The sequence below is a fragment of the Cydia amplana genome, chromosome 19, assembly GCF_948474715.1.
Source record: "Cydia amplana chromosome 19, ilCydAmpl1.1, whole genome shotgun sequence".
Taxonomy (NCBI): Eukaryota; Metazoa; Arthropoda; class Insecta; order Lepidoptera; family Tortricidae; genus Cydia; species Cydia amplana.
In genome coordinates this window covers 3,024,676-3,051,262 of record NC_086087.1, presented here as the reverse complement: position 1 = coordinate 3,051,262, position 26,587 = coordinate 3,024,676, and the positions used below count along the sequence as shown (strand labels likewise).

Genomic DNA, 26,587 nt, shown 5'->3' with positions numbered 1-26,587 from the left:
CTGACAAGATTTGGTTGACCAGCTATAGTTAAAAATTTAAACGATAAGTGTTCGCGCCAAAATCGCAGCCGCCATTCTTGTGACATCATAATAGCAGTGCAGTAACAAGGTCACGTCAAATGCTTTGTTCCTCTTAAAGGTATAAATATGAAAGTATTGATACTGCAACATAGACTAGGAATCCTCTAGACGGAGTTTAGAGCAATTATTTCATGAAACCGATGCTGCCAAAAATACTGGGGTGCGGGGGACGAGGTGAGCGAGTCCCGTGCCGTGATTGGTCCGTTCAAAGACACGGACGTCACACAAAGACACTTTGACTCGAAGATGGAGTAAAACTACCGTATATTTGTGACAGGGTATCGCTACTATGCTCAGTCTAGAGGATGTCTTGTCTGTGTACTGTACTCACGCAGCCAAACACCCGTATCCTTGCTGCATAACCGCAGCCCAGGCCAGGACTTGGCCTGTGTCGTTCGCGGGAGGCCGAGCCGCCATCAAAGCCCTGACGAGGTAAATCAAAATATTGTCTTCTGTTATTTATTTATTTGTTTTATTTCATTGAGGTAAATCACGTTTTATTAGAGTGTTTTGTACTGTTGTTCAGCAACAATATTAAAAATCTAGTCTAGTATGACATCAGAATATATATTCTTTGAAATAATTATTTTTTATGGTGAACAGCGAACCATAACAATTATGTTAATCTGTGTTTACTTCAGAACCTCATTGTAAGGGAAAAAACCGGCCAAGTGCGAGTCGGACTCGCGCACGGAGGGTTCCGCACCATCAACAAAAAATAGAGCAAAACAAGCAAAAAAACGGTCACCCATCCAAGTACTGACCCCGCCCGACATTGCTTAACTTCGGTCAAAAATCACGTTTGTTGTATGGGAGCCCCACTTAAATCTTTATTTTATTCTGTTTTTAGTATTTGTATATATACAGGGTGCTTCCTGTAACAGGAGCAATAAATTAAACTAAAGGCTGTACTCCTTAAACTGACCAACATTTGTTCAGCAACTTTTAAAAAATATGAATCCTTTATAGTTCCTCTTTTTCATACAAAATAAATATTGCCTTCAATGTACGCTGACATCAGTGTGATTGACGTTGCTTGTCACGCTTTAAAAATAACAAAATTTGCAATACATTGCGTCTTAGAATAAACTTTAAAGTGTAATAAAAATCAAAACATGAGTTATTTTCAAAAGTTGCTGAACAAATGTTGGTCAGTTTGAGGAGTACAGCCTACAGTTTAATTTATTGCTCCTGTTACAGGAAGCACCCTGTATAGCTATAACAAGCGGCAACAGAAATACATCATCTGTGAAAACTTCAACTGTCTAGCTATCACGGTTCGTGAGATACAGCCTGGTGACAGATGGACGGACGGACGGACAGCGGAGTCTTAGTATGGTCCCGTTTTTACCCTTTGGGTACGGAACCCTAAAAACAGAGTTATAGTTTGTCATAGGACTGTCTCATTTCAAACACAGACAGAGAGAATCATACTATCTTTGTCTTACACTAGTACTAGCACCAAAAATAAAAGGATGAGTATAGTTTTCCCGGTTCTTACTGACTGACAAATGCTTTGCCCAACTATATCTCCGGGCATGGGCACTTTTCAGAAAAAGTTTAGACATAAATATATTCTTACTTAAATAAATTTATCTAAAATAAAGATTTAAAAACAAGGTTTGAAAAAAAAAACTCTAATATGAAGTATGAAGGAAACATTGAAGAGATCTAAAGCCCCGTCTCGATATCGCGCGGCGGCCGCGCGAGCAATGTTCGACCGCGGCAAACCTGTATTTTGGCTCGCGAGCCAAGTTCGGCGCCATCTTGAACTATAGCGCGGCGGCCTCGCGCGGCAGGCGATCCGACGAATCCGACGATCGACCAGTTTGTACTCGGGAACCATGGACGTACGTCGTCGTGCAGCTGCCGCTTTTATAATTATTTATCATATTATTCACAAGAAACCTAAACGGAAAGTTCGATGGTGGATGAAAAAGATGTTTATGAATAGAATACTACATGGTGGTGTGAGACTTATGGAAGACATGAGATATGAAGTTGATGTTACATTACAAAATTTCACAAGAATGACATCAGAAGATTACGAACTTTTAAAAGCATTAATTCCATGCATCACTTCTTAATGATCTGTTGTACTATGTACTATTCCATAGAAACTGTTTAGTTCCGTATAATTTAATTAAAGTACGACACTTTTCATTATCCATCTCTGCTGCCGCGCTATATGTACACATCCGTCCCAACTGCGCGCGAACATTCCTTTGCCGCGCGCCGAAACACCGACAATGAATGGTTCGTCGCGAGCCCCGTTCGAGCGAGCGAATGATCGAGTTGGCTCGCGAGCCAGCCCCGTATCGATTGCGATCGCGAGCCAATGTTCGATAGCTTGCCGCGCAATATGGAGACGGGGCTTAATACTAACTGAAAAATCGACGGTTAGAGCATGGAGTCACTAATCCTTTTAGATACCTGATAAGTTGTGCCGCGAGACTTGCCGGCGCGTTAGAAGACGCGGGCGGGGCCGCGAACAAGGCGTGTAGCGTGTGGAGGCAGCATGTCTTGATGTACACGTTATTGTGTGTCATTAGCGACAGGATAGACTCGCAGACCGACTGAAAGGGAAATAGACGCGTGAATGATAGGTAAGATGGCTGTAAGGGATATTAAAGCCGGGTGGGGCTGCGAATAAGGCGTGTAGCGTGTGGAGACAGCGTCTTTATGTATACGTTAATGTGTGTCATTAGCGACAGGATAGACTCGCAGACCGACTGAAAGGGAAATAGACGCGTGAGTGAGAGGTAAGATGGCTGTAAGGGATATTAAAGCCGGGCGGGGCTGCGAATAAGGCGTGTAGCGTGTGGAGGCAGCATGTCTTGATGTACACGTTATTGTGTGTCATTAGCGACAGGATAGACTCGCAGACCGACTGAAAGGGAAATAGACGCGTGAGTGAGAGGTAAGATGGCTGTAAGGGATATTAAAGCCGGGTGGGGCTGCGAATAAGGCGTGTAGCGTGTGGAGGCAGCGTCTTTATGTATACGTTAATGTGTGTCATTAGCGACAGAATAGACTCGCAGACCGACTGAAAGGGAAATAGACGTGTGAGTGAGAGGTAAGATGGCTGTAAGGGATATTAAAGCCGGGTGGGGCCGCGAATAAGGCGTGTAGCGAGTGGAGACAGCAGGTCTTAATATACACGTTAATGTGTGTCATTAGCGACAGAATAGACTCGCAGACCGACTGAAAGGGAAATAGACGTGTGAGTGAGAGGTAAGATGGCTGTAAGGGATATTGCGGGCGGGGCTGCGAATAAGGCGTGTAGCGAGTGGAGACAGCAGGTCTTAATATACACGTTAATGTGTGTCATTAGCGACAGAATAGACTCGCAGACCGACTAAAAGGGAAATAGACGCGTGAGTGAGAGGTAAGATGGCTGTAAGGGATATTAAAGCCGGGTGGGGCTGCGAATAAGGCGTGTAGCGTGTGGAGGCAGCATGTCTTTATGTACACGTTAATGTGTGTCATTAGCGACAGGATAGACTCGCAGACCGACTGAAAGGGAAATAGACGTGTGAGTGAGAGGTAAGATGGCTGTAAGGGATATTAAAGCCGGGTGGGGCCGCGAATAAGGCGTGTAGCGAGTGGAGACAGCGTCTTTATGTATACGTTAATGTGTGTCATTAGCGACAGGATAGACTCGCAGACCGACTGAAAGGGAAATAGACGCGTGAGTGAGAGGTAAGATGGCTGTAAGGGATATTAAAGCCGGGTGGGGCTGCGAATAAGGCGTGTAGCGTGTGGAGGCAGCGTCTTTATGTATACGTTAATGTGTGTCATTAGCGACAGAATAGACTCGCAGACCGACTGAAAGGGAAATAGACGAGTGAGTGAGAGGTAAGATGGCTGTAAGGGATATTAAAGCCGGGTGGGGCTGCGAACAAGGCGTGTAGCGTGTGGAGGCAGCATGTCTTGATGTACACGTTATTGTGTGTCATTAGCGACAGGATAGACTCGCAGACCGACTGAAAGGGAAATAGACGCGTGAGTGAGAGGTAAGATGGCTGTAAGGGATATTAAAGCCGGGTGGGGCTGCGAATAAGGCGTGTAGCGCGTAATGTTGTGTGTCATTAGCGAAAGAATAGACTCACAGACGGACTGAAATGAAACACGAAAAAAATATAAATACAATATAAAAAATTGGACAAACATTTTATAAAACTACAAGTTACAATTTACAAGTACAAGCGCCGTTTGACACTTGTAACGTGTAGATGTATTAAATAGTCTTAAGTTTTAATCTCACAGTCAATTAAGCTTTAGCAAGCAGAGGGAATATATTTCCCACATGACTATGAACTTTGTGGCAAAGTTATAAGGTTCGATTTTGCATAATTTTCGACACCCTTACGCCTTATGAACATTTCGTGTACCTATTTAAACTTTATTTATTGTAAAATAACCAAACTATGAATTAAAAATATGTAGTAAGGTCCAAATTATTTGTGACCCCGATACATTTAAAGTTAAGTTACATGTATTTTTACTTCAAAAATGTTTGTATGCTCTTGAAGAATTTTTTCATTGTGATATAGGGAATTAATAATAATATTTTAATGCTGATATACCTTATTTATAATTTTTTTATTGACTTTTTACTCATTGACATTTTTTTCTTACTTAATTTTTTTTTCTTGTTATTCCGATATGAAATTAATTTTGAATGATATTATTCTATTAATTTTACTTTTTACTTGTTGACATTTTTCTTTATTATGTTCAATTTATTAATTCATGTTTATTTAATTTCGGAGATATTTACTTTAATTTATTTGACTTTTTATTTTTATTTGATGATGTATTATTAATTATTTTTAAATTGGTAGCTATGATGTTATTTTGTAAATATATTTTGTATGCATGTGCCTAGATTTAAGATTTCAAACACAATGTAATATTGTTATTGAATAAATGATGATGATGATGATGATGATGAAATGTGCCTAAAAATGTTAAAATAGTATCGGTTTTTACAGTTTTTACCTATTTTTTTTATAGTGTTTAACATTTCCGCACCATAAAACCCGATGTATGCTTATGAAGGCTTTTTTCTGGTTATTATGGAATAATTGGGGCATTATCTATGAAAAGGGACCTTATTGTCGATGGCGCTACGCCGCACAGCGTCGCGCGGCATTATATTTATATCGGAGCATCGTTAATAATGGCGTAAGCGCCATCGACAATAAGGTCCCTTTTCATAGATAACGTCACAATTAATATTTTGCTTCAAAATGTCAAGTAAACTAGGTTCTTCTGGGTGTACATACGTAGTTAGCTCAGTGCAGGGACAGGTGGACTCGAAAACAGTCTGAGCGTACTCTAGTTAAAGTTAAAAAGCTGAAATGTTAAATATATGACATACCTTAATATACTCCTTGCTGAAGATAGGCAGCACATCCCTCAGCATAGTGAGTGTGTGTAGCACGGTCCTGTGTCCGGACAATAGGGCTTCGGCTTGTATCTGGGACTGACAGAACTCTGCGACGCGGTTGGAAGCCGGGTGCACTTTGGGGACCTAAAAATAAATTCATGGTGACATTCATTCAAAATATACTTGGTCAACCAGATCTTGACAGTAGAAAAAGGCGGCAAATTTGAAAAATGTAGGCGCGAAGGGATATCGTCCCATAGAAAATTTGAATTTCGCGCCTTTTTTTACTGACAAGATTTGGTTGACCAGCTATAATTGCATTATTGGGGATATACAGACCGGGTTGAAGAGCTGGGGCCTTACAATGATGTCTCATTGCGATTCTGTTAAGGTCCTAAACTGAATTGCTAAGGGACGGAGCGACATAAGTCGCATAACTCCGTCCCTTAGCAATTCAGTTTAGATCCTAAACATAATCGCAAAAAGACATTCATGGTAAGGCCCCTGGTGTGCCACCTTGTGGCATAAATTGAAAGCTTAAACTTGACGCTTCACATCTAAGCAGGTGCTGCCCTCTACAGTTCACGCACGCTGCCTATAACTATAACAGTGAGCTGCAATATTTGCATGGGCAAATTATAAATCAATTCATTTTTAAAATGGCAATAAAATTTTCGGCTGGGTATACCTACTGATAGACTAATAATACTAGACCGCCAATCCCCTTGACTTGCGCGTAATCAAAACGCTGCTTATTTTCGTAGTGGACATCTAGCGATGAATAGCGGATTTATCAGTACCGCTACTTGACACTAGATGTCACGAGGGTCGCGACTAACGAAATCAAATGTATTTATTTGTCAGAATATGGTACATTGATGTGATCTTAAATTAGAAAAGAAATTAGAATTCGAAAAATGTATTGCTCATCAATTTAATATTACAAGCGGAAGGAGTTGAAAATAGAGTTCCGGTTCCATGAAATAATACCTTTGCTTGACATTTACCTTTGTTCGGACGTCATCAGTGGGAATCATGAAACAACTCCCGCGCAGAATAGCTGTCACCGCGTGCTGCCCCGCTTTTCGCACCTAGGAACATACACAATATACCTATTTACAACCATTTTTTAGGGTTCCGTAGCCAAATGGCAAAAAACGGAACCCTTATAGATTCGTCATGTCTGTCTGTCTGTCTGTCCGTCTGTCTGTCCGTCCGTATGTCACAGCCACTTTTCTCCGAAACTATAAGAACTATACTGTTGAAACTTGGTAAGTAGATGTATTGTGTGAACCGCATTAAGATTTTCATACATAAATAGAAAAAAAAACAATAAATTTTTGGGGTTCCCCATACTTCGAACTGAAACTCAAAAATTTTTTTTTCATCAAACCCATACGTGTGGGGTATCTATGGATAGGTCTTCAAAAATGATATTGAGGTTTCTAATATCATTTTTTTCTAAACTGAATAGTTTGCGCGAGAGACACTTCCAAAGTGGTAAAATGTGTGTCCCCCCCCCTGTAACTTTTAAAATAAGAGAATGATAAAACTAAAAAAAATATATGATGTACATTACCATGTAAACTTCCACCGAAAATTGGTTTGAACGAGATCTAGTCAGTAGTTTTTTTTTTTATACGTCATAAATCGCCTAAATACGGAACCCTTCATGGGCGAGTCCGTCTCGCACTTGGCCGCTTTTTTTTTCAATGGAATTTGCAAGCGCTCATGCAAGATACAAGCTTTCGTGGACCCCAGGAGTATTAAAACGAGACAGACTAGTGTTTTATTATTTATATTATGCACAGCCTAATCCTGAAACTAGGAACCTGATATTAGGACACTTGGGTCTACTAAAAACCACCAACTTCGATTTTTATAAGATTTGGAACTATAAAAAGTGTCTCAAAATGTATCCCAGTAGTATTTTTGGAAAAAGTAGTCTGTATTGATAGTTTATTTATTATTTCATAGTAAGACTTTTAAGAAGTTTATTTATTATTTCATAGTTATTTCATTATAATAATATTAGTAACAACCCACATAAGTGTAAACAAATATTGAAAGCCCTTTATCTTAGTTAAGTAAATTTATATTACGTCACACTTATAGGAATGTCTCATATCACGAAGACGGGGTGCATGCGGAATCTAGACTCTAACACCTCATTATAAGAGACATGAATGCCGACTTCGTGAAATGAAATACTCCATAGTTTAATATAATATATTAAGAGTAAATATAAGAGCGATTACAGCGGCAGTTAAGCCTCAGGGGGCTTTGTTCGCTGTCATAATTTTTTTAATGTAAATATTTTGTGTTAATAAATAAATGAAAAAAAAAAAGACAAAGCTGAATTACCAAAATAAAAATGTAGTCACCTTAGGTTTAGAATGCAGCACAAACGCCAGAACATTATCAAAAACCCTCATCGTGGAAGATTCACTCCAGGCCGCATACTCCTGAGCCCTCAGCAGCACCGACAAGCATCCAATAGCACCCCGCAACAGCGTCCCATTCTCCGACTGAGCGTGCTTCTCCAAGATCTCTGTGAAGGTGGTAGCGGAGTCGGAGAATTGTTTCCGGAGGACAGCTTGTGGAACGGATTTTATGCCCATGGAGAGAAGGGATAGAGTTGCCACCAGGTTGTCGTCTTCAGCTACTTTCAGGGTTTCCATCTGAAAATAATTAATTTTATAATTATTAAAAAACCGGCCAAGTGCGAGTCGGACTCGCGCACGGAGCGTTCCGCACCATCAACAAAAAACAAGCAAAAAAACGGTCACCCATCCAAGTACTGACTCCGCCCGACGTTGCTTAACTTCGGTCAAAAATCACGTTTGTTGTATGGGAGCCACACTTAAATCTTTATTTTATTCTATTTTTAGTATTTGTTGTTATAGCGGCAACAGAAATACATCATCTGTGAAAATTTCAACTGTTTAGCTATCACGGTTCGTGAGATACAGCCTGGTGACAGACGGACGGACGGACGGACGGATGGATGGACAGACAGCGGAGTCTTAGTAATAGGGTCCCGTTTTTACCCTTTGGGTACGGAACCCTAAAAACGAAATTAACAGTAATAAGTACAACAAGCCTTTCTAGCCCACATAGTAGGATGGTATTCCATACAATAGGCTAGATGACAAATTTTAATTTATGGTATCAATCAATTGGGTTTATTTTTATGATCAAATGTCTATATGGGACCCATTGCATTAAAGCAATACAAAAATACAGAAAATTAGAAGTGAAATAATACGTCAAAAGACCAAACTTACAGATGCTCTTCAACAAGCTCTTCATCTAAAATGGCAATGGGCAGGTCATGTATCCAGATATAAGGACAAAAGATGGACATTAGAAGCAACAAAATGGACCGGACCTGTAGGACGGAGGCGCCCAGGAAAACCCAAAAAGAAGTGGATAGACGACATCTCCTCCGTCGCAGGAAAAGACTGGCTCCAAAAAGCCTAAGACAGGGATGAGTGGAGAAAAAGTGAGGAGGCTTTCACTCAGCAGATGGGATCTGCAGTCAGCCCCAAAACAAAGTTAATAAAATAATATAACAATCCTGACTGTAGAACAAATGAAGCTTAATTTCATGCACTGTGTAAAATAATTTATTTTAAATACTGTCAAATACCCTATTATTTATACTAACCAGAGCAGCAAAGTATTCCGTAGAAGTTTCCTCTCCGCCTTGTTCTTTGATCACTTCAGTGACGGCTGCCAATACTGCCAACATCTCCTTCTGGATAGAGTTGTTTGAGTCAAACCGGCTTAGCAGCCTGGAATACAAAATATTGTTTATACCCATACTAATATTATAAACAGAGCTCACCCCCGCCAAGCTCTGATTATAAATGTGAATGTGTGTGTGTTTGTCACCTCTTCACGCTTAAACTGCTGAACCGATTTAGTTGAAATTTGGTATACAGATAATTTGAGTCCCAGGGAAAGACATAGGATACTATTTATTCCAGAACTCACCCTTTAAGGGGGTGAAAAGGGGGGTGGAAACATGCGATTTAGTTGTCTAAAATTACCATTTTCAGTTTTATATGTGTGGCAAGCTGCACATTGAATGAATTCATTCATAAAGTGGCTAGGCAATTATGGGGCTCAGTATACAAATAGCTATCCTCAATTTTCAGGAGAAACTAACTATGAAATTGTTACAAAAATTTAATATACAAAATAACAGTCACTTACTTGCTAAAGCTAACATTGGAGCACTGACTCCAATCAGAAGCAAATGTCTGGAACGTCTTAAAAGTCCCAGACTTCATAGAACCCGAGTACTGGCTCTCCGAGTCATCTTCGCCGGATCTGACGGACATGCTCTCAAATTCCTTCGCAATGGATAGCTCTGTTTCAGCTTCAGACTTTTGTTTGCCCTTTGAGTGCCCGTAGGTGATCATGGCATCGTGCTTTGAGACCGCCTGCTGAGTTAAACCCGTGTTTCCTTAAAAAATAAGCAAGTTAGGCAATGGTTAGTTACACAGTATTTAGTCTAAAATGTATGTATGTATGTATGTATGTATGTATAAACTCTTTATTGTACAAACACAAAACACAAATTTATGGCACAGGATAGGCAGTACAAAGGCGAACTTATCCCTTTAAGGGATTTCTTCCAGTTAACCTTTGAGTAGATGAGAATTGATGAAGAACGTAGACAAATATAGCACTGAGTACAATAGACTAGAGGAAAGTCAATAAAATTATAAAACAGGGCGAAGATAAATATTATAAGATAAAAATTAGAAGTAACAATATTTCAAATATTGCAAAATTGCATTTATAAGTATTTTAATTGTGTTTTAAGAAGAGTTTGTTGATCTAGTAACTAATTATCATAAAAAACCGGCCAAGTGCGAGTCGGACTCGCACACGGAGGGTTCCGCACCATCAACAAAAAATAGAGCAAAACAAGCAAAAAAACGGTCACCCATCCAAGTACTGACCCTGCCCGACGTTGCTTAACTTCGGTCAAAAATCACGTTTGTTGTATGGGAGCCCCACTTAAATCTTTATTTCATTCTGTTTTTAGTATTTGTTGTTATAGCGGCAACAGAAATACATCATCTGTGAAAATTTCAACTGTCTAGCTATCACGGTTCGTGAGATACAGCCTGGTGACAGACAGACGGACGGACGGACGGACGGACGGACGGACGGACGGACGGACAGCGGAGTCTTAGTAATAGGGTCCCGTTTTTACCCTTTGGGTACGGAACCCTAAAACGGATGGGTTTTTGAATAATGTATGTATGTAAACACTTTATTGTACAATTTGTACATAAGACAGGTTAAGATACAATTAAAAGAAAGTATACAATGTACAAAGGCGACCTACGACATAATTACGGATAATTATGGAAACTTACCCAAATTTTCTTGAAAGAACCGGGATTTAGCCATTTCCCTGTACTTTTGGGTCTTTGGATTGGAATCTGAAGAATGGCCTTTGTTCCATCTTTTCCCTTTTGTTTTACCTTTCAGCTTTGATCTAAATTTCCCCATTTTCCCAGATGCTTTTAGCTATTTTCAAAGAAAAATATTAAACTGCACCGCACGTGGCGATGAAGTTTTGAAGCGAATGGCTGTCAATTGTCAATTTATGCTGTCAACGAGCTGTCAATTAAGTTGTCAGTTTTCAGGTTCGCCAACATGTAGAAAACAATAAAGAAAAAGATTTTACTTAAGCTGTGATCACACTTAATCAAACATAAACCGATTCAAAACCGATTGTTCAATTTCTCATACAAGAAAATAATGATTGTTTAATGAATTATAGCTGGTCAAGCAGATCTCGTCAGTAAAAAAAGGCGCGAAATTCAAATTTTCTATGGGACGATATCCCTTCGCGCCTACATTTTTCAAATTTGCCGCCCTTTTCTACTGACAATATTTGCTTGACCAGCTATAAAGTCATTTTACAAAGGTCCTTATCACGCAAAAGGCGTTAACGTTGTAATGACAGGAAATGGTGACCCGGAACGGAACGTAAAGTACCCAATTTTTCTTTCGTACGTCGTATGTACTCCCTGTTTCATTGCGTTTTTCTTGTTTGTAAATAATAACCGCTGGAAATAGTACGTAATGTGAAATTACACGCATTCCTCAGTCGAGTGCTCGTTACGTAAAAGGTAACCATTGCCGTGCAATTAGTTAATCCGCCGTAGAACTCCTAACCTATCGGTTGATGTTTTGTTAGAGAGTAAATGAACTATGTGATGTAAAAATGCCGCCTTTCAGAAGAAAGAAGGCGTCTAAATCCTTTCCAGTGAAGGTGTGTACATTGGATGCCGAATTGGAATTCAACCTTGAGGTGAGATGTCAACTTTTAGGCCTATGTTATTGTTTGGTCATTTAGTAATTAAGGAATTAATACAATAGGTTCACTATGAGTCACTGTGCGAGTGAATTAGTGCACAGGAGTGATAATTTATCGGGTAAACACCTACGCACAGGGCGAAAACAGGACAGTGTTTATTCATCAGTTTCATCAAATCGTCACAATATGTGATGAAAATGAATAACATAAACAAACATAGTTTACATTAGGGGAACATGCTTTGTCACTGTTTCTGGCAACAGGGTTCAGTAACAGATAATCTAGGTACTGGTTTTATCTATATTTTTGTAAATAACCATGCAATTTAACTTTTCATAGAAATTTATTTTTTGAAGTTGACATGTTATAAATTATACTAGACTACAGAAAAAAATGGTATGATTATGTTTGAACACCTGGAAATCAACAGCATACCATTTAGTATTTGAGTTCTATAGATAGAATAGAATAGATGATGATGATGATCCTTCTGACCGATTTCGGTCATGGCAACCACTTTGACTCCTAGTTTGCTCAGCTCTTGTGCGCCCGAAGATGTCTGACCAGCCTGCGCCAATCAGAACACTGTGCTGCCAAACCTTCCCACTGAGATAGAATAGAATAGAAAGAATTATAATTGATTTATAAATGATTCATTAAGCCTTCTCATCCAAATTTGTATTATTGTGTTGAAGGTGTCAGCACATTCTGTCGTTTAGGGTCAAATTTGAGTCAGAATCAATTTATTTGTCACACAAGACAATAGGTACATTTGAGAAAGACACAAACAATAATTTGAATATCACAATAGTCCTCGATTCAGCATGATGTTTCACCGCACTGAGAGCTCACAACTTGGAGAGGAGGAATCACTGACTCCCGAGTCACAGGCTTGGACCTAGTTCGGGAGGCAGAGGCTCAACCCCACTACCTAAATTTGTTTACAAATGTGTTACAATTTCTCTAAGATTCCCACGTTACAGGCTTAGCCTAGTGTGGGGATCACTGTACTGTCTCTTTTGGAAATAAATAATTAAAAAAAAATGCCATTTCTCTCTCCAACCCTACATATGGACGAGGCCAGGATGATGTGCAACCTATACTTAAAAATAATGTAGTGGTGTAAGTAATGCTACGCTTCTACATTATTACTTGATCTCACTACAGGGGTGACATAGTCACTGTGTGTAATAAAAAAAAAACCCTACATATTTTTTTTTTATGCAGTGGCGAGCAACGGGAAGGGATTTGTTTGACCTAGTCTGCCGGACCATAGGGCTACGGGAAACATGGTTCTTTGGGCTACAGTTCGAGGATACCAAACATTTCATAAGCTGGCTCAAATTAGACAAAAGAGGTAAGTAAAAATTAGAGATATAATACATTTATTATAATCATTCCTAGAGCAGATGTTTATTTTTGTTTTTTAATTTGGCTTTTTAATGAATGGCTTTTACTCCTTGCTAAATTTAGCAAGGTGGATTCTGCCAATGTCGAGGTGTAGACTTTTGACTTGTGAGATAAGAATGTTCGGTTAAATTATGATTTTTGTGGAAGGATAGGCTGGGAACCTAAAACAAACAAATATTATCCTCTAGCCGCCCAGAGACCTATAAAAAGGTTTCCTGTTCCATTCTAATTTGAACTTTGTGTTGACAAAATAAAATTTCATTTTGCTTGGCAAGGTTTGACGTATGCGGCGGCTAGAGGTTATGCAGATAATTGTGTGAGTTCAAAACCAGATGTCACAGTTTCACATGCTGCTACACTACCACAAAGTAAATTATTTTTAGTTTTCGGAATTTGTGCGTGGTTATCTATGTATGGAATTGTGATTGAGTTGCTAATGCAGGGCCCAGACTCCAATAGATAGCTGTCTCTTTATAGGTATGGTTTCCATTAGATGGCAAAAAGCTGGGAATTTGTTAGGAAGATACCTTATTACACATTTCATACTAACTTTTGAAATAACTTCTATATATTTTTTTTCTTTCTCTGTCTCAAAAATCAACTAAATAAGTATGTAAACTCAGCACATCAAATCATATTACTACTCTTTCAGTACAAGACCAATGTGTCTCCCAAATGCCGGGCACACCATTCATGCTGCTCTGCAAGCTCTACCCCGAGGATGTGGCCGAAGAACTCATCCAGGAGGTCACACAGCATCTGCTGTTCCTGCAGGTCAAACAGGCGATCTTGAGCATGGATATATACTGCCCGCCGGAGGCGTCAGTATTGCTCGCTAGCTATGCTGTGCAGGCTAAGGTAAGTCTTATTCTGCTAGCTAGGATAATAAAATAACCTGTAGACTGACGTGTTCGTCTAGGGTTCTCGACATTGTAAAGTTAAATCCTAAGATAGAACCACTACAGTCCAGGACACTGATAAAGGGCCAGTGGGATCTAGTGCCCTAACTTAGGCTGGCCTCTAAGAAGCTTTTGATCCTGGATAGAAATGGAATGGATTGGCATCAATATTTTTTTTGTCAAAATTTACGATTTTGTCGCTATCTGTACATTTCTTCCAAAATCTGTAAATGACAATAATTGTTAATTAAAAAGTTTAGGAAGGTCTCCTAAGACCATTTTGGCGTATCAGCATGGGAACTGGTAGCTGCCCTGAGTGCCCCAAAAAAATCCACCTTGTATTCAACTCTTTCCCCCCTTACATAGGTCATGTAAACATGGGTTCCGCACTTGCTAGTAAAATATTTACGCCGCATTGAAGTATTTCTCAGAACTGGCCTTACGGGCAATAAGAATGGGGCATGAATGGGGCCAGTACAGCGGTGTGACACCGCTACAACGCGATTGGTTGATGAGCTCGCATTACGCTCTCGATTGGTCGCAAGACTGGCTCGAATTCGAGAGTGAGATTGCTGAACTAGTACCATTTTTAGTGCCCGTAAGACTCGTCCTGAGATATACGTCAATGTTACGCCGCCATTTCTAATTGTTCACAGTATGGGGACTACGACGAGACAGCCTATAAGCCTGGTATGCTGGCCAGCGAAGACCTACTGCCGCAACGGGTCATCGACCAGTACCAGATGACCCCAGAGATGTGGGAGGACAGGATTAAAATATGGTAAAAAAATACGATATGGTAAAAAAACCGGCCAAGTGCGAGTCGGACTCGCGCACGGAGGGTTCCGCACCATCAACAAAAAATAGAGCAAAACAAGCAAAAAAACGGTCACCCATCCAAGTACTGACCCCGCTCGACGTTGCTTAACTTCGGTCAAAAATCACGTTTGTTGTATGGGAGCCCCACTTAAATCTTTATTTTATTCTGTTTTTCGTATTTGTTGTTATAGCGGCAACAGAAATACATCATATGTGAAAATTTCAACTGTCTAGCTATCACGGTTCGTGAGATACAGCCTGGTGACAGACGGACGGACGGACGGATAGCGAAGTCTTACTAATAGGGTCCCGTTTTTACCCTTTGGGTACGGAACCCTAAAAATACGATCTTTTTAGGAATAAAAGATCCAGTGTTTTTCAAACGGGGGGTCGAGAAGCCTCTGCTAGCCTTAAAATAATACATGAACAAAACATTTTGTTTCGTACTATTCGCGTTATGAAAAAGTTTGAAAAATACTGCCTTATAGGATCACTTTATTATCCGTCCGTCTGTCTGTCAAGACCCTTTATCACGGGAATGCGTGGAGATATCGAGTTGAAATTAAAACCATACACTCAGGCCTACAGTCCCTAGAAGCAGAGGGGCTACCGCGAAAATCTAAGTTCGCTAATTGTGGGCATTTTTCTCTTGTCATTCTAATTACCTACGCCCCTTTGTACAGGGAAAACTGTAAATTTGTAAAAAAAGAATCAAAAGTTAAATTTGTACGGAACCCTCGGTGGCCGAGTCCGACTCGCGCCTGGCCGGTTTTTTTTCTATGATAACAATTTTCACGACGTCCGATAATATCGTCATACAATCACTGCAATATACGCGTGGCGCATTCCTATTCTGATTGCGAGGAATAAATCTGTATATATTACCGCAACCTCGCAACGATACTGATTTACAACTTACCGATTTGTGAATCGATATACATATCAGTATCACTTACATATATTTACCCTATTTGCTATTTGTCATTATCATTGTAATTTTTTATTGTAAAACTAATTTTCAGCTTCATATACTACTTAAATTATGTACATATGAGTCACACTGACACCTTAAATTAAAAGAATTTTGATTTAATATAAAAAGTATTTGAGTACTTAACCTTTTCGACGCCGTGTCAAACACAAAAGCTGTCACGCTGACGCCACGTCACCGAAGTGTCAAAACTGAAATTGAACTTTATGCATATGCACGTAGTTCTATGTTGCTCTGTGATATGTGACCGATTAATCGGTCTTTGGCGTTGAACCTACGGTGCGGATATATCGGTCATTGGCGTCCAAAAGGTTAATGGTGTCTCCGGTTACCGCGACAGTTATTTATAAAATAAAACAATTAAACCTTCCGAGGTGTTTCCCTTGCGGTATGCCATGGGGTTCTTCAAGAACCAGGTATTTAGGGTTCTCAAAGGTCAGCAACGCATAAGTGGCTCCTCTGATGTTGCATTAGTTGTTTATAAGCGATACATATCGTCCAAACTGTTTCATTTAGTATTTGAATTTTAATCTACTTGGTTGGTAAGATTTAGTGACATATCACTCGCTATTACTCCCGTCACAGAATAAATAATAGTACTAAGTACAGAAGACTCACTCTCTAACAAAACGCGTCTGTTACGATCAGCACAGATATGGCCGCTAGGTGGCGACAGCGCCACGCGCGGCTTATGGCTTTCCCCAAAATTGGGGCCGAACGGATGTACTTTTAGCTACCTGTAGCAAAGCGACGAAATCGCGGAGTGAGACACGCCTGCTCCCGTCCCTGTGTAATACCAAACGACGAATATGCAAGTGTGATGAAAAAAACCGGCCAAGTGCAAGTCGGACTCGCGCACGGAGGGTTCCGCACCATCAACAAAAAATAGAGCAAAACAAGCAAAAAAACGGTCACCCATCCAAGTACTGACCCCGCCCGACGTTGCTTAACTTCGGTCAAAAATCACGTTTGTTGTATGGGAGCCCCACTTAAATCTTTATTTTATTCTGTTTTTAGTATTTGTTGTTATAGCGGCAACAGAAATACATCATCTGTGAAAATTTCAACTGTCCAGCTATCACGGTATCAGACGGGCGGACGGACGGACAGCAGAGTCTTAGTAATAGAGTCCCGTTTTTACCCTTTGGGTACGGAACCCTAAAAATGAAAATGCTGATATCCCAATCGTTAATTTTTAGGTACGCGGACCACAAAGGAATGTCGCGGGACGAAGCCGAAATGGAGTACCTGAAAATAGCACAAGACTTGGACATGTATGGTGTGAACTATTTCTGTATCAATGTAAGTCAAAGTGAATTTAAAACAGAGGCGGATTGTAATAAATTTACTGCCACCTTTTGACAGAAGATTAAAACTGTTAGTACGCCATTTGACTTTGATCTACTTGTTTCTTTTTAAAAATAAAGGAATGTCTCCTTTAAGTGAAATGAGCCAGCTTAAGGATTTAAGGTAGTTTCCCTCCAGGGCCCGACTTATCTTTCCACACTGTATATTTCAGAACAAAAAAGACACGGACCTGTACCTAGGCGTGACGGCGCTAGGTCTCAACATATACGAGAAAGACAACAAGTTGATGCCAAAAACGACTTTCCCCTGGTCCGAGATAAAGCACATCTCGTTCGACGACAAGAAGTTTATCATCAAGTTTGTCGACAAGGCGGCTAACAATTTTATATTTTTCTCGCCTAAGGGAATGAATAAATTGGTGAGTTGGATTAAAACATTCGTTTGATACTGATATTATAGGGTATTTGACTACTAGTCAAATCACAAATCAGTTTCTTTTTTCGAACTGTCGAAACTGTCCACTCGGTGGTCGGATAGACAGACAGACAGACGCACGAGTGATCCTATAAATAAGGGCTCCGTTTTTAACAAGCTTTTATTAGGTCGACCTGTATGTAACTAACATGTAATGGAATCTTGCAAGTTAAAATCCACTTCCCGGTTTCCGATTGAGCTGAAATTTTGCATACACATGTAAGTCGGGTGACAATGCAATATTATGGTACCATCGAACTGATCTGATGATGGAGACGGGAGGTGGCCATAGGAACTCTGAGATGAAACAACGCAACCTAATTGTGTTAGGGGTTTTTAGAATTGTCTCGATGAGTATTAGTTGTCTGTCGTAAGAAAAGTACAGTCAGCGATAAAAGCTTGTACCAAAAATGAAATTTTTGCCAAAAACTTATTTCCTTTTGAGGTACGGACGGAACCCTAAAAGTAAACAAATTATATCCTAAGGCCCTTATACATTGATCAGATATTTATAACAAAACAATTATATATATTTATTATTGCAGATCCTTGACTTATGTATCGGAAATCACGATCTATACATGCGTCGCCGGAAACCGGACACCATGGAGGTTCAGCAGATGAAAGCTCAGGCTAAAGAAGAGAAACAGGTCAGATCTAAGGTTGACTGGTAGAGAATGCTTTTGGCATTAAGTCCGCCTTTTGTACGATAAGTTTTTCTTTTGTGCAATAAAGTTTAAATAAATAAATAAACAGGTAGAGTTAGACCAAGATAAAGGCTTCGTCACACAGGCACGTTTTCCGGGCGGCGCGTGAGCGGGGCGTGAAAGTTTTCTATGTTCGCCGCCCGCCGTCGTCACACAGACGAAGCCTTAAGTCTGCAACTACTTTGATTTTGTTGTTTTTACATTCTTTTGCATTGTGTTTCTTTGTGTACTAACCTTTAGGCTATTGTACGAACACATCTATGGATTATGTTGTACCGTAATAAACTTTTTTTTATAGCACACGCGGTGCAAGTGTTATTTGAAACGTCAAACATCTATGAAATTATGACGTATAAATAACACTTGCACTGCGTGTGCTATCAAAATCGTTGTAGACTTATCTTGGTCTCTAAGAATTAATTATCTAAAGTGTATTTTAATTCACAACAGTCTTCAAAATATCTGGTTTGCGGTTTAGGGCAGGTTTTACATTGGTTTATACAAACACGCAATGATTTTAGTTTCTCTTCTTTCAAGAAAGTTTTTTTTAATTCTAGGTAAATTATTAGATACATTTTTGTATTGGCGCAGTCAGTAGGTTTCAAAAACTCACATTTATAGGCGGGTCTATCGCGAAATTTATTGTATTACCTTTATTTACCTACGTTTCGACACAGTTTTCACTGGTCGTGGTCGCAGCTAACTTAAATAAAGGTACCTAATAAAATAAAATCGCCATAGACGTCTATAAATGTGAGTAAGTTTTAAATATCATTTATTTTTGTTTAGCGCCGTCAAATAGAGCGAAATAAGTTGGCGCGAGAAAAGCAACTAAGGGAGGCTGCCGAAAGGGAACGAGCCGCGATGGAACAGAGGCTGTTGCAGTATCAGGAAGAGATCCGGTTAGCCAACGAGGCACTGGTAAGCACTTGCTAGCAGCTAGAATAGGGATGATGACACATGTTGAATTTTATAACAAAATCGAGTAAAATAGATAGCAAACGAGCAATTTATCACAATAATGTGGATATTAAAATAAAACATTGAAAAATTACAAAATTACAGGACATGAAAGTTTCAAAAAAAATTTTTTTTTTAACTTCCAATAACGATAAAAGTAAGGGTACCATTCGATTCCTTACATTTTATCCAAAAAAATATTGTATAGTAACTATATACATAAACGCAATATTTCACCGACAAAAACGCAATTTTCTTGTTTTGTCCATACTACAAGATGGGCGATGACGTCACGGCCTCTGGCCGTTTTGTATAGGGCGTTTCGCGAGTGAAGTGCGACTGTCGGACTTTGACTACAATTTCTGACTTTTGTGTTACTTTAATGCAAGGGGTCCCATATAGACATTTGATCCTAAAAACAAACCCGATCGATTGATACCATAAAAAAAAATTAGTCATGTAGCCTATTCCTAATACGTTAACCTATAGCATAAACCCTAAAGTATGTTTTTTTATTCCGCAGACTAAAATGACAACCAAAAATGTCAAACGTAGAAATAATGTGACCAGCTTAAAACAAACAGTGCTGATCTTTGATTTCGGTTTGTGAATAACCGATAAATATTAAATTAATTTTAGATTCAAAATAAACAATAAATGAAATCTACTCGCTACATGATAGGAAATAAACAGTAACAAGAGACGCACGTAGCGAAATTTTAAATGGTTCCTTTATAAACCAGAGGGGCTACCGCGAAAACCGAATTTCGCAAATTGCGGTCATGTTTCTCTGTCACTCTAATTACGCCTTCATTGGAGTAAGAGAAAGACCCCCGCAATTTGTGAAATTCGGTTTTCGCGGTAGCCCCTTTGGTCGCGAAAAGTACATAGTAAGGTTCTCATTTAAATGAAACTTAGTAAACGTAGAGAAATAGGATGAGTAACTTGGTGCATTATGAGCTATGATATATAGCTTCGAGGTGACTGTTAATCTTACAATAAAATCGCTTTTAAATATTAGAAATTTTGTGTATAGACCTATGGCATTTTTACCTACACTATTTCATCCAATATTATTTCATACCCAGCGCCGGTCTGAAGAAACGGCAGAGCTATTAGCGGAAAAAGGTCGCGTGGCTGAAGAAGAGGCTTCTCTACTAGCACAGAAGGCAGCAGACGCGGAACGGGATAACGCTCGTCTCAGGCTATCTGCTATACGCACTGAAGAGGAAAAGGTATAAGCACACTAGTCTATACCACGTATCCCAAAAATTAAAAAAAAATAATTAAAAATTGTAGACATGGTCGTTAAAAATACCACTAGGGGTGTCGATTTTAATTTTTTTTTGTAAATCCATAATAAATTGATATATATTTTTTCTTTTTTTTTCTCGAGTAGTCATGAGCAGGTCCATCTTCTGGTGCCAGCTTATCGTTGAATTTTGGGACACGTTGTATATTTCAGAAAATAAATTGAGATCTGAAGATACTTCCGACAGTTATATGCAATATTATTAAATTGTACAACGGGACTTAATCGCGTATTTAAATTTTAAGATTTACCTCCGACGTTCTTTGTCTTCTCCGAGACCACGGGGACAACGCCGTCCTCGAAACGTCGGAGGTAAATCTTAAAACTTGAACACGCGATTAAGTCCCGTTGTACAATTTAATAATGTGTAAACATCGTGAAAGTTTAAATCAGTAGTTTTATGACATACCATCGCCCACACTGTTAACTGTACATCGGTGGACCTTATAACAAAAGGCATTAGGTCCACCAATGGACAGTTAAGAGCCCATTAAGGTGCACACTAGCTCCACTGCTAAATAATCGTGATTATTTAAATTTAACGAAATATATTTAAAAAAAGGGGGGCGCTACGTACTGTATCTTGTATTAAAGTTCCTTTTGAATACATCAAACTAGTTTCTATGTTGCTGGATTCGCCAATCTATGCGTCCAAAGTTAAAACGGCCGTTTTTGTTTTGAGTTTATAGATTGACGAATCCAGCAACATAGAAACTAGTTTGATGTTTTCAAAAGGTACTTTAATACAAGATACAGTACGTAGCGGCCCCCTTTTTTGTAGTATTTTATGCAACCGTTGTTTAAGAGAGGTCAAAAAAGGCGAGTGGCGTGAGTAACAATTTGAGGCGAAGCCGAAAATTGTTAATAAAGACGCCACGATTATTTTTTGACTCAGTTAAACAACGTTGCATACAATACTTTTTCTACAACCAAGCACTTACTTTGAAATAAAATTGTAAATTTAACAAATATTTTTAATTCAAGAAGTAGCAAAAATGGAGGGTACGGGCGGGAAAAGGATGAATTAATGAATAAAATTGTCATGTCTATGGTTCACTTATTTGTCAGAGATGACATTTAAAATAAGGTTGGCAACACTGTATTTCATTCAATATTTTTTAAGTGGTCATTACACAAAGTATCGTAAAATCGCCAAAGAGATACTGCGTGTATGCACAAATTCTTTTTTTGGGGAATAGATTAAAGACTTGTCTGGACAACTATAAGGTAGGGTTTTAAAGTTGTGTGCACGACCCTTTAAATGACAAATAAAAGTACGGGAGTAGAAAAAATATATTTCGTTAAATTTAAATAATCACAATTATTTAGCAGTGGCGCTAGTGTGCACGTTGATGGCCTCTTAAGAGTGTTGCTGTTTGTACACTGCTAGTCAGACTATAATTATGTTCTGTAGAAACTTTCTAAAATACTATACTCATTACAGGTTCACCTAGAACGCAAGACCCGCGAAGCGGAATTCCTCACAGCGCGTCTAGTCGAAGAGTCAGAAAAACGCGCCGCCGAAGCAGACAGGCTGAAAGCAGAGTTAGTCGCAGCCAGAGTAGCCGAGAAACAGGCTAAGGATAAACTGTTGAACTTCCTGAGCAGAGCTGGTGCTGGGTCACTACCGCCACCTACTGTTAATGTGAGTATAACTCTTTGGTCTCTTTGTTAAAAGATTCCAAGTTTGAATCTTGGTAGGGTCGCCATGTAAGGTCACATATACACCTACTGTTAATGTGAGTATAACTCTTTATTAAAAGATTCCAGGTTCGGATCTTGGCAGGGTCGCCATGTAAGGTACACTATCGTTTAATACAACTTGTAACTAGTCGAAGAGTCTAAACGCGACGCCTAAGCAGACAGGCTGAAAGCAGAGTTAGTCGCAGCCAGAGTAGCCGAGAAACAGGCTAAGGATAAGCTGCTGAACTTCCTGAGCAGAGCTGGTGCCGGGTCACTACCGCCACCTACTGTTAATGTGAGTATAACTCTTTGGTCTCTTTGTTAAAAGATTCCAAGTTTGAATCTTGGTAGGGTCGCCATGTAAGGTCACATATACACCTACTGTTAATGTGAGTATAATACTTTGTTAAAAGATTTCAGGTTTGGATCTAGGTAGGGTCGCCATGTAAGGTCACATATACTATACTTAACTACAACTTGTAACTATAGTCGAAGAGTCATAAAAACGCACCGCCGAAGCAGACAGACTGAAAGCAGAGCTAGTTGCAGCTGAGAGACTGGATAGTGGGTCGCTACTGTTAATGTGAGTATAATACTTTGTAGAAAGATTCCAGGTTCGACTCTTGGTAGGGTCGCCATGTAAAGACAAGAGATGCCGAAGAAAAACAGTGGTTGTTAAGGAGCTAATTAATTATGATTTTAACTAGCACTCCGCGTTACTTTGAAGAAGCTTTATCGAGAAATGTGGTTACTGTTCACAACTTAAAAAACAACCTGTATTTAAGCTTAGAATAAATTTAAAAGTGGAACAATTACTGTCTTGGGTCAGACTTGAACTCACGGCCTCTGGATCGATACCCTAGCGCTCTGCCATCTGAGCCACCAAGACCTCATCCATAGCCAGCAAATCTTTCCACCATATGGCTCAAGAGACACATATGGAGACAGTAGTTTTTCCACTTTAAAATTTATTCTAAGCTTAACAGCGTCGTTCGCAGACGTTTCTGCTTGTTTTTACAACCTGTATTTATTGGGGGTCCGTTTGTTTCCCATAATGTTTTAAGTCATAATGTATTGTTTGTCATATTATCATTAGTCATAAAACTGAAACCGTTAACATTTCAGGACTTTCGTTAGGTTATCCTATAGATAGGTTAGGTTAGGTTTGTTTTATGGCAATCCTGAAAAGTGACGCGTTTCTGAACCAAGTGAATTATGACTAACGAAAATTCGCAAACAATACATTATGGCTTAGAACTATTTGTGAAACAATAGAGACCCGTATTTATTGATTGCTTATCCACTTAACCGTCCGGCCCGCGAGACTGTTTTCCTCTCAACCGTCCGGGTTTTTTTAGCGTCGCACGCCCCGCGCTGCGCATCCACAACTTTCTACAAAACCCTAGCGTACACTGCCATCTATATTTTTTTAGAGCTAACTATTTAGTTAGGCTACGTTGTTGCATCAAGAGAATTAGTAAATAATGCCGAAATATTCCGTTAGATGGCTCTGAAATCAATTCTTTCCACCCCTTTGGGTAGTATGGTTCCCGCGGACGGTTAAGAGCATATTTTTTTCGGATACTATGCTGTCGTCGGTCAAGTGGCTAAAGTAAAAATCCTGTAACTTTTACAGTCGTCAAGCACAGTCCCATCGAGCCTGTTCCCCTCAACGTGTTCCCTCCCCGCCGAGCTCGGGGAGCCTCCGGTCAACGGGTCAGCGGAGCCCGAGCTCAACTCGTGCCTGCTCGTGCCCGATGACTCGGACGACCCGCACATACACCGTCTGTCTAGGGAGATCGAGAAAGAGCGGTGAGTCCTACCCTATGACCCTAGATGTACTCAGAATCACCTTTTCTCCATTTTTACTAAGAAAAGCGGCCAAGTGCGAGTCGGACTCGCCCATGAAGGGTTCCGTATTTAGGCGATTTATGACGTATAAAAAAAAAACTACTTACTAGATCTCAAATCAATTTTCGGTGGAAGTTTACATGGTAATGTACATCATATATTTTTTTTAGGTTTATCATTCTGTTATTTTAGAAGTTACAGGGGGGGGGGACACACACATTTTACCACTTTGGAAGTGTCTCTCGCGCAAACTATTCAGTTTAGAAAAAAATGATATTAGAAACCTCAATATCATTTTTGAAGACCTATCCATAGATACCCCACACGTATGGGTTTGATGAAAAAAAAAATTTGAGTTTCAGTTCGAAGTATGGGGAATCCCAAAAATTTATTGTTTTTTTTTTTTCTATTTTTGTGTGAAAATCTTAATGCGGTTCACAGAATACATCTACTTACCAAATTTCAACAGTATAGTTCTTATAGTTTCGGAGAAAAGTGGCTGTGACATACGGACGGACAGACGGACAGACAGACAGACATGACGAATCTATAAGGGTTCCGTTTTTTGCCATTTGGCTACGGAACCCTAAAAAAGTGTCCCCGACATTTTTGGTCTATAACCGCATAACAAAACGGACAAAAAAATTATGAAATTGAAAGAGACACTTTTTTTCTCGTATTAGGATCAAAAGAGCTCGTGATTCTGAGTGGAAATAACATAAAATTTCCAAAATCTAAAATGCCCAACTATTAATAACGACTGACGACTGGTCTGGCCTGCCTGTTAAGCCGCGGTCCTGGGTTCGAATCCCGGTAAGGGCATTTATTTGTGTGATGGCCACAGATATTTTGTTCCTGAGTCTTGGGTGTTTTCTATGTATTTGTATATTATATATGTCGTTGTCTGAGTACCCACAGCACAAGCCTTCTTGAGCTTACTGTGGGACTGTGGGATTAGTCAATCTATGTAAGAACTAATCGAATAACTAATTATTTTCAGAGTGGAGTATCTAGCAAAGTCCAAACACCTGCAACAGCAGCTCGAGTCGCTACGTTGCGAGTTCTCTGTACTACGGGTAGAGCGCGACGCGGCGACGCTTGACAGGTAACTATATATTTATTTGTTGCCGGTCCCATATTGGGATACCCTCCTCCAATTGAGGGGGGATTTAAATCTTCCCGAGGCAGAGATGTAGGGTTGGAGCCGGTGCAGCTTTATTTGACGTTCATAGGCGGGTTATTCCCACTAGTTACCACCAAGTTCTTACCAGTGGTAACTACTGGGAATTTTTTTCCCACGTTTTACCACTGGTAACTACAGGGAATTATAATTCCCAGTAGTTACCACCAACTCGGTTTGGTGGTAACTAGTGGGAATTTTTATTCCCAGTAGTTACCACCAAAATTTTGTTAGGGTTAAATACTAATAAAAACAGTACAAAAAAATTAAAAATAAATATAGAGTGATTTAATAAATCATTATTAAGTCGATTAGTGTTTACTGGGATAGTTCCCAGTAGTTACCGGTGGTAAAAGGTGGGAAAAAAATTCCCAGTAGTTACCACTGGTAACAACTTGGTGGTAACTAGTGGGAATAACCCTCATAGGCGCATTGTATGCCTACTTGAATATACTATATTTTATCTTTATCTTATATTATTTCAGGATACACGAAGCGCAAGCGAAAGCTGGTGACACTAAATACTCCACGCTCCGGAGGTTAAGGCAGGGCTCCACCAATACTCGACTAGCGTTCTATGAGGAGCTATAAATATTTTTTCCTCCGTATTTAGTTTATAAATACCAGCTCTTGAACGAATGAGTCAAAGAACTGTGAACCTTGGCAGATACGGTAATCGTTTGATAAGCATCGTCGTTCCGATCAAGCCACAGAATAAATAATAGTACCTACTACGTACAGAAGGGTCACTCTCTAACAAAACGCGTCTGTAACGACAGGTATGACCGCTAGGTGGCGCAAGCGCGAGCAGGCGTCCGTTCCGTAGCGGTGCGCGGCAACTACTATGGCTAGACACCAAAATTGGTGTGGGCCGCATGTACTTGTAGCGACGCGATGTAATGGCGGAGTGAGCCACGCCTGATCAAGCCGGATTTCTGGACCAGTCAGTCATTGTTACTGATCAGAAATGGCGGTATCACTTTTGAATTAGGTACGTCTTGGGATGGCGTTGACTGTTTTTCGGTCTCGATTTATCTAAGATGGCCTCACTTGTCTGTTATGCCGACAGATGGCGCTGTGAGAATCTTTGGTAGCGTTGACATATGGCGTCCAAAGATGGGGGATGTCAGAATTTTGTATACCATAGAAGTTACCATTGGTACACTAC

The 26,587-nt window shown here is 39.7% G+C and overlaps 2 protein-coding genes across 2 annotated transcripts in view; one reads left to right on the top strand and one right to left on the bottom strand.

The window, feature by feature from the left end:
* Nucleotides 1-11,171, bottom strand: part of LOC134657277 (RRP12-like protein) — a 33,749-nt gene extending 22,578 nt beyond the window's left edge. Inside the window, exons 1-8 of the mRNA XM_063512859.1 lie at nucleotides 10,876-11,171; nucleotides 9,698-9,950; nucleotides 9,147-9,273; nucleotides 7,861-8,157; nucleotides 6,484-6,567; nucleotides 5,468-5,620; nucleotides 2,515-2,657; nucleotides 413-505 (exon numbers count right to left, since the gene is read on the bottom strand). Coding sequence (XP_063368929.1) covers nucleotides 413-505; nucleotides 2,515-2,657; nucleotides 5,468-5,620; nucleotides 6,484-6,567; nucleotides 7,861-8,157; nucleotides 9,147-9,273; nucleotides 9,698-9,950; nucleotides 10,876-11,011 — 1,286 coding nt within the window. The 5' untranslated portion in view covers nucleotides 11,012-11,171. The remainder of the gene's footprint in view (nucleotides 1-412; nucleotides 506-2,514; nucleotides 2,658-5,467; nucleotides 5,621-6,483; nucleotides 6,568-7,860; nucleotides 8,158-9,146; nucleotides 9,274-9,697; nucleotides 9,951-10,875) is intronic.
* A 312-nt stretch (nucleotides 11,172-11,483) lies between these two features.
* On the top strand, nucleotides 11,484-26,010 carry LOC134657224 (merlin). The gene is made up of 13 exons (XM_063512794.1): nucleotides 11,484-11,819; nucleotides 13,053-13,182; nucleotides 13,888-14,093; nucleotides 14,791-14,915; nucleotides 17,144-17,246; nucleotides 17,464-17,670; nucleotides 18,272-18,376; nucleotides 19,223-19,354; nucleotides 20,482-20,628; nucleotides 22,150-22,350; nucleotides 24,025-24,200; nucleotides 25,240-25,344; nucleotides 25,905-26,010. Exons 1-13 carry the CDS (start codon nucleotides 11,733-11,735, stop codon nucleotides 26,008-26,010), a joined length of 1,830 nt encoding a protein of 609 aa, XP_063368864.1. The 5' UTR covers nucleotides 11,484-11,732.
* Nucleotides 26,011-26,587: the final 577 nt, after the last annotated feature.

Excerpts from the sequence above, each read along its gene's own strand:
- LOC134657224 (XM_063512794.1), top strand. The coding sequence starts at position 11,733 with ATGCCGCCTTTCAGAAGAAAGAAGGCGTCTAAATCCTTTCCAGTGAAG. Across the intron at positions 14,094-14,790 it reads GCTATGCTGTGCAGGCTAAG|TATGGGGACTACGACGAGAC; the intron begins GTAAGTCTTATT and ends AATTGTTCACAG. Across the intron at positions 17,671-18,271 it reads CTAAGGGAATGAATAAATTG|ATCCTTGACTTATGTATCGG; the intron begins GTGAGTTGGATT and ends TTATTATTGCAG.